At 40.9% G+C, this 8,159-nt stretch overlaps 1 protein-coding gene across 1 annotated transcript; it reads right to left on the bottom strand.

Annotated features, from left to right (window-relative positions):
* Positions 1-1,216: 1,216 nt before the first annotated feature.
* On the bottom strand, positions 1,217-7,864 carry drd1b (dopamine receptor D1b). The gene has a single exon (XM_063485213.1). It carries the CDS (start codon positions 6,857-6,859, stop codon positions 5,468-5,470), a length of 1,392 nt encoding a protein of 463 aa, XP_063341283.1. The 5' UTR covers positions 6,860-7,864; the 3' UTR covers positions 1,217-5,467.
* Between the last annotated feature and the right edge of the window lie 295 nt (positions 7,865-8,159).

Below are 8,159 nucleotides of genomic sequence, written 5' to 3'. Positions count from 1 at the left end.
CCTAATGTCATGATCAATTCTCCAAAAAATATGAATCAGAAAATCAGAAGTAATAAATTGGAAAAGAAATTTTGAAGCTATCAATTTTAACTTGAAGTGACATCACATGCGGGCAAAATTACATTGAGTTTTTTTCCCCTTCCTACTGATTTAGTTTCCCTTTTCCTAACTGTTAAGTGAACCGTTAAATGACTGATTCGGTTCATCGTTGCAGTCATCTGGGCTGAATCTACATCGGGATTACGTTAGAGTGAGGTCGCCCAGCATGCTACTTAACTCTACTCACCTGGATCTAGGTGCTGCATCATCGTCAGTTGGGCTTACAGGTTTCTAGTAACACATTATGCAGTAGCTGTAGTAGTTGTTTTTTTTTTAAGAAATCTTGCATACGTCTCACTTAATTTGTTTACTGAACACAGAGATAAGTACCTAACTATAAATCAATCCATCCATTATCTATAAGTAAGGAATAATATGTTGTGGTTTAGTTTTCCACATGTTACTGATGGCTTTTAAGTCCCCAGCAGTTTAGACTTCTTCTTTTCCTTAAGAAGGAATGATAACAACTGTTAATTACAAATGTATAATCTTTTGCTTTATTTTTGCTTCTAAGGCTAAAAGCTGACAAACCAAGTTACAGCCAAGCGAGCTGAAATTAAACTATTGATTATCAAACCTATTCTCCACAGGCACAAAGATAAACAGGGTAGGCCCTCACAGGAGGCCACACTTTGATTAGTTTGAAAAACTAAACAAAATCATTAAAGCTTTTTATTTTTGAAGGTGCAGTCTATTTGAGTGCACTCTGTTACAAGTGTATTTTAACTATCAGCGAAGATGCAATAAAAAAAATGTGTATTTTTCATTTTATTGTAGTCGACTCAGCAGTATGTTACCGCATGTCTGCGCCTGCAAGGGTTTGCACCCACATTGAAGTTAACAAATGAGGCAGGGGTGAGAGTGGAGGAAGAGGACATGTCAACTGTCAAGTGGCTGTCAGGTTATGTAAAGGCAGGGCGAAGGCAGGAGCAGCGAGGACACCACGCTCAGGGAGCTGGAAAAAAATATGCGTCACAATCAATCTCCATTGATCCTCTGCAGTGGCATGATCTTCCGATATCCACTGAGTGTCAGAGGTACATGACCACTCACACCAGTGCATCTCTTCAAAGTCAAAAAATTAGAAAAAAAGGAGAGAGAAGTCACTGAACACCTATGAAAAAAAAACATGTTTATTTTACAAGAAGGGCACATTATCTGTACAAACTGTAAACTAAATACTGTAATTATTCAGAGGGTTATAATCTTTGACATCACTTTCATGAATGAACACCAGAACCATGTAAATAAATAAATATATAAATAGCCAGTGACTGTTGCATCTTACTGTAAATTATAATCCCACACTGGAAAAAACGTACAGCATGTAAGCTTGCTACACACATTAAGGATTTTTTTTTTTAAGATAAAAAGCACTTGTGTTCATCACGACTACATTTTGAACATCATTGTACAATACTCAATCCCTGCAAGCCCCTATCCAAAATACTGCCACTGAATTATTTTTTTACATGAAGCTCTGTCACTGAATCAAGGCTGAGGTAGGGACTCCATCATTACTCTAGACAGTTAAATAAGCTGAGACATCATCGTTAAAATGGCTCCACATTCCCAGGGCTGGGGAGTGTTGTTCAGCCCTGCGTCTGTTGCATCGCTTGGCCAGTCATTGGAGGAGATGGAGGAGGAGCGGGACGAGGACGAGGGATTGTGTACTGTCAGATTTGCTTAAGTTGTCATACATCATGTAACTACACTGATTGAGAGACCGTGTACTGTCACTAAAGCTCCCCAGAGCAACTTGTAAGGCAGCCTAGAGGAAATGCTCCAGATCAAACAAAACATTTTGCTTGTGGGACTCTTGCCTGACATCGCCCTTCTCCAAAATCAAAGCAGTGGCAGCTGAAAAGATGAGTCACTGAGTTTACAAGGTGAAGGCTCAGGGGGCGGTTTACATGGAGCCATCATCTGAACTTTCAGCTGGAGGTATGTTTTCTACAAATGTCTACATACAGCATATACAAAAACATCTGGTAAAATGTGCGAATCCAATCATGTGGCATGAAATGGCAGATTAATCCCAGTCCCATTCAAGAGTACCCGTACCCACCCTGAATTTCAGCTTATAAAACACTGTTTAGATCACAGCTTACGCTACAGTACAACCACATTCAGCCAGAAATAAGAATTTTGGCAAAAAAAGAAAATATTATTAATAATAATAATAATAATAAAGTCAGCAGGTGGGAGTTTAATTCAGCGCTTTGACTTAGATTAGAGGCAGGAAACAGTACGCGCACTCTATTTAATAATAAATTCAATCAGTGTTAACATGAGGGGGGGACTCACGAAGTTGACAGAGCCAGCCGAGAGAAGAGAGAAAGAGATGGAGAAAAAAGAGGTGAGTGTGTAAAGGGGGAGGGGTGGGAGGGGTGGGAGGGGCAATCTTCCCCAAGGCAGTTTCCTTCCATGTCCAATCCTGACAGATTATATGCACTTCATGTTTTATTGCATGTTTGAGTTGGCTTCTGTTTGACTAAGGGAGTGAATTTAGAGGAGCTGCTGCAAAGTGCTAAGCTGATATGGCTGATAATCTACAAAAGGCAAGGGCTGAGTATAATTGGGGCGAGTTACAGCACATTGTGGCACTTGAAATAGCTTGAGCACTTGTAAAATTGAGTTAATTCATTCCGAAAGATACCTAATCTAAACTGCACTTAATGAAAAGAAAAATCTCATTTTTTAATAGATGGAGCAACACGTGGGAGGTGACAGGGAAGCAGAGAGGACAATGGGTTGCTTTTGTGTCACAAGCCAAGCCACATATTGAACTAAAAGCTTTCCCCCTTTGTTGCCATCTAGATACTATTGGATTTTCCAGAGCAGGAAAATCAAATGCTTCGTTCAAGACCTACTGCTTTCTATTGGATCGGTTCTCCCCTTCCCTGATGTGCGACAGTTTCATGCCTTCATGGACACAAACTGCATGCGATGGACACTCAAAGTGCAAAGTGCCTGAAAGCGTGCTGCTGAGCACTATTTCCCAAGGAATACTGAGCAGAAAAAGACTATATCTATATTTGGCTCTGACAGTCATGTTTGCCTAAATACTAGATTTATTTTAAATACTACATGAAACTGAAATATGTTTCTAGTGTATAGACAGTGATCCCTATAAATAGATATCTGCATAACTTCCTAAACTCAGCTTATTCCTTTATGCCCTCTGTAGTGGACACACAAATCTCAAAAAAAGTTAGACTGAAAAAGGCGTTTTTTTTTTCCCTTCAATTCTCAGGAAGATATGAATCTGCAGATATGTATTTATGGTAGACCCTAACAGATATCTATACAGAAAAGGCTACCTGAACCTTTCTGGTTTCTTGTTTGTCGTCCTGCTCTGTAGCACTGTTGACCAAACACATGTGAACAGATTGCAGTTGCATGTAGATGGACGCTCCACACGAAGAGCTGTCATCTTTTGATGATTTAGTTTTATATTAGCTCCTAAAAATCAAACTGTATTGGCAAATGCAAGACCACTAAAAAAATCACCTGTTGTCTCCTAGGTTAAGGTAGCAGACTAGTCGATTGGTTCTGTGTCAGTCAAGCCAATGAAAAGGCTTTAGTCCTTCTCTCCCTATAGTTTCCCTATAGTTTCAGTTGTATGCTTGAAATACATAATTTCTTACTTTGTGTTTGCTTAGTTTTGCTACTACACTCTTAAGTGATTGTTGGCATTGGCATGCACTGGTATAATCAATACTATCTTTTAATGTAGCTAAGGCTAACTAAGATATTAGCAAAGTTCAGACTGATTTAGTGCTAAATTGGACCTTATAGAGTCAGTCTAACTGGTGCAAAAAGCAGAGCTGTTCAAAAACATGACAACGGGAAATGGATGGCAGCACATCAGAAGCACTCACTAATGAAAACTGTCTTATAAGATTTTGGCCTACTTCCACAGTCCTACATAAATTATAATTAATGTTTAGTTTTAAAATTTAGCTGTGTTCAGACTTGACTCTGCACAGAGAGATACTGTCACGCTGCAGAACGAGCAGTTTACAAAATCACATATCTGCAAGCTTAAAAAAGGTCAGTAAAAGTCACTTGCATTACAGCTGAGTCGACTTAGTGGCTGCTGCTCCACCCTTTCTGTCCAAGTGCAGTTTTTAGTTTTACACATTTACAATCTTTTTTTAATTATGGGCTGACGGCATTTGCCAAAAATAGAATCACAAGCACCACTTTAAATGGATGGTGGTGGCGGGGGGAGGGGGTTAAAATGGAGGGCTGCCAAAGACAATGGTGCAGACAAAATGAAATTAAAAAGAAGATATGGTGCAGGTGTGAAGGACTAAGCTAACAGGGAGAAGAGTGGAGGAAGGAGAGAGGCGCTCGGCATTACTCAAGAAATAAGGGCAGCGTGAAAGGGGGAAGGGGATGAGAGGAAACTCCAAAGAGGTTTCACTGAAGAATGGCTGATGGGAGACAAAGCCAATGAAAACAGGGAGTAAGGAGTAGAAATGGAAGAAACTTCAGGTCAGTCCCAGCTGGCTGAAGAAAGATCAGCATACAAAAAAAAGAAAAGGCAGGAACTTTCTCCATTTCCTCGTCTCTTTCTCTCTCAAGTACACCTCATTTGGATAACAGTGGGTGATGCGGAGGTGGGAGGATGGGTTAAGAATAAAATTTTTGACAATTTGGCTTACGGCATCAAACTCTGTAGTTGGTTTTAGTTGTAATCAGAACAGTGTTACTTTGGTATGAGTATTTTTTTGTTCTTACTTCAAATAAACTGCCACTGGAATATAGCGATTTTGCTTTCGCTGTCATTAGAAATGTGCTAAAGAAAAAAAAACTGCAATAGACGACTAAGAATACTGTAGCAAAATCAATTAACCCACTTTGTTTGCTCTTTCATGAAACACATACAAAGCACCTACCTACAAGATATTTTACTAATACTATATTTTCTCCCACTGTATATACTGTGTTTGAATCCCTCCAGAATAGTGTCATCACTGTACAGTATACACATGCAGATGTATACATTTTTGCAAAAACTAAAAAAAATGTATACATGTGCCCATAGGTAGCATTCTGCTGTTAATATTCACATTATCAACATTTATCATCAAATGTGTCAATGTCATCAATAAATGCTGAATATATTTTGCAGATAGTTATATCCAGGATAAAGTGCCTGTACTTTAAAACATTCTGTAGGTTTTCCATGTAGGTTTTTTTTGACAGTCTTAAGGTCTTGTATAACACACTCACTGGTTTCTTGTTCCTATAGACATGTGTCTCTGCCGTTTGTTTTTGCTGTCCTCCTGTGTAATCGTTTCTTGCCTTTGTGCATACGTGCATGCCTCACTGAATTTCAATGCACCTTTGCCTTTTCTCAACATGTCACGGCTTTGTGCTGTCCGTTCTGTGTTATGGGGTTGATCTTTTCCAGTGTGACTTCAGCATCGCTGTCTAAATTCCCAGAGATGGCCGGTGAGTGTTTCTCAAGGGTGTTGTTTGCCACGCCCACCTCGACCTCCCCTCCACTTCCATCTTTCTTCTGTAATTCCTCCTCCTGACACAGGATGCTGTGAGGAATCACATAGCTTGCTGAGCTGTTGCCCTCCTTTGGGATGTGGCTCTTGGGCTCATACTGACAGTTGGGGTTCGAGGTAGGAGCACCCATATTGTTGTTAATACTGACGATCTCAATGGCGTTGCTCCCCGGGCACAGCCGATGGCAACCCAGGAGGATGGAGAAGGCCTTGCGGAAGTCGGCATTGAAGGCATAGATGATTGGGTTGAGCGAAGAGTTTGCCCAGCCAAACCACACAAACACATCAAAGGTGGTGGAGCTGATGCAGGGGAATTCTGTGGATCCATCTGGCATGTTTGTTTCACAGAATGGAACCATGCAGTTTAGGATGAAGAAGGGCAACCAGCAGCACACAAACACACCCATAATGACAGAGAGCGTCTTTAAGACTTTGGTTTCTCTTTTGAATGACATTTTAAATGAGCTCTCACTGTCCATGTTTGAACTGTTTCCCATGCTGCTGTGTCGGTTTTTGGCACTCTCTGCTGCTCGCTCCAAAGCAGATATTCTCCTTATCTGTGTCTGGGCGATGCGGTAGATCCGGGTGTAGGTGACGATCATAATTGCCACGGGGATGTAGAAGCTGATAAGGGAGGAGGAGATGGCGTAGGTCCTGTTAAGACTGAAGTCACAGTTGTCAGGGGGCAAATCATCAGGGTAGGTTCCATTTAGCTCGACATAGCTGGTGGTCTGAGCTTTGTGCCAGTTAAGCTGAACAGGAATGAAGGAGATGAGGACGGACAAGGTCCATGCCACACTGATCATCAGACACGCTACTTTAGGGGTCATCTTGCGTTCATAGCGGAATGGGCTTGAAATGGCCCAGTAACGATCGACACTAATCACACACAAGTTCAAGATGGAGGCAGTGGAGCACATTATGTCAAATGCCACCCATACGTTGCAGAATGCACCAAATGGCCAAAACCCCACAATCTCTGTCGCTGCCTTCCATGGCATTACCAAAATAGCTACCAGGAGGTCAGAGATGGCCAGCGAGATGACAAAGAAATTTGTGACCTTCGACCTCAGGTGTCGGAACTTGGTGACGGCAGCGCACACCAGGGTGTTGCCTAGCAGCGTGGTGAAGATGAGCAGGGAGAGAAAGCATCCTGTCAGAACACGTTTCGAGGAGTCTCTCTCTGGCGTAAGCTGCTTTCCATCTCGAACCATTGAGAAATTCTGATCCATTGTTTATGCTACAGTTTTAATAAAGAGAGAGAGGGGATGGGTGAGGGGGATGTCAGCAGTCACCCCATCACATCCCCAGCCTGCAGCAGCTGTGCTCCTCCAAGGACGACTCTCAGACGGAGAGTGTAGCTGGTGGAGAGGTAAATTGTCTTGGCACCAGCTCTCTCACTGACTGGGTCATCAATAGGCTCCTTGTCACAACCACCATTCTTGCACAAGGGATGCTATAAATATTTCAAAATTCTCTCCTCAGGAATGTTTCCCTTAAAAATCTCTGGTTCATAAATTCCTGCAGCAGCAGCACAGACAGCAGACATTCTAGTTTGCAGAGGAAGAAGAATATTCCAGCAATTTGCAATTGTTTTCTTTTTTTTCAATCGCAAATTGAGTCCTAAAAAATGAGTAAAGCAGCAATAAAAATGAGTTTTAAAGACAAGTTCTTGGTCCTTTTTCTCCTGGCATTGTATGCCTCAGCTGTCAAGCCCTCAGCGAAAAGTTTCACAACATACTGTTGCTAAGCTTTTGAGTAAACAGAGGCTCAGCCAATCATTAGCCTTATATACCACCTCATCAATAACTTCTATTGATGGTTTTTCGCACCGCGTTTATCTGATTTGTTTAATGATCTGCGAGGCGTGTCCCTGTGATTGTCCCAGCATCGACGCTGATCCACCCGACTACTAGGTAATGTCCTCTGTGATATTCTTTTTAATTTCTCTTTAAACGCTCCTCTCTCCTAGTAAATGGCACTGTCCCCGGCTAAACATAACACCTGAGTGTTGAGCAAAAAGAATAAATAAATAAAATGAAAATGCATTCAAAAGTCTTAACGGTTCGTTTTGAAAGAAGAGAGATACAGATTAAATGAGAAAACCAGAAAAAAACGCATCAGTCTTCCAGCGCTTTATATTCTGACATGATGCTTCAATTCAAACGCGTTTAGTTTCCTTTTGGCTGAATTTTGTGGCAATTTACCAAAATCCTTTCATCCTTGAAAATATAGAGTTTTCATCCGGACATCAGCCCAAATTCCTGGATTTGAAATAAAGGCTCGCTTCATTTATTTATTTTATTATTATTATTATTATTATTATTATTATTATTATTATTATTATTATTATCGATTTTTGTAGACAGCGTTCGCTTCGCTCTTTGGATGTGGATAGCTCCGGGCAAGTTTTAAGCGTCTTGGGTTAGCTTTGAAAACAACAGAATCCAGAACGAACCAATCAAATCATCCGCTAATTTTTAACTAATAAAAAAAGTTCCGTTCCGAATCCACATTTCTTCGGTATACATC

Source organism: Pelmatolapia mariae, linkage group LG10_11, assembly GCF_036321145.2.
Source record: "Pelmatolapia mariae isolate MD_Pm_ZW linkage group LG10_11, Pm_UMD_F_2, whole genome shotgun sequence".
NCBI classification, from domain to species: Eukaryota; Metazoa; Chordata; class Actinopteri; order Cichliformes; family Cichlidae; genus Pelmatolapia; species Pelmatolapia mariae.
This window is presented reverse-complemented; position numbering and strand designations above follow the sequence as displayed.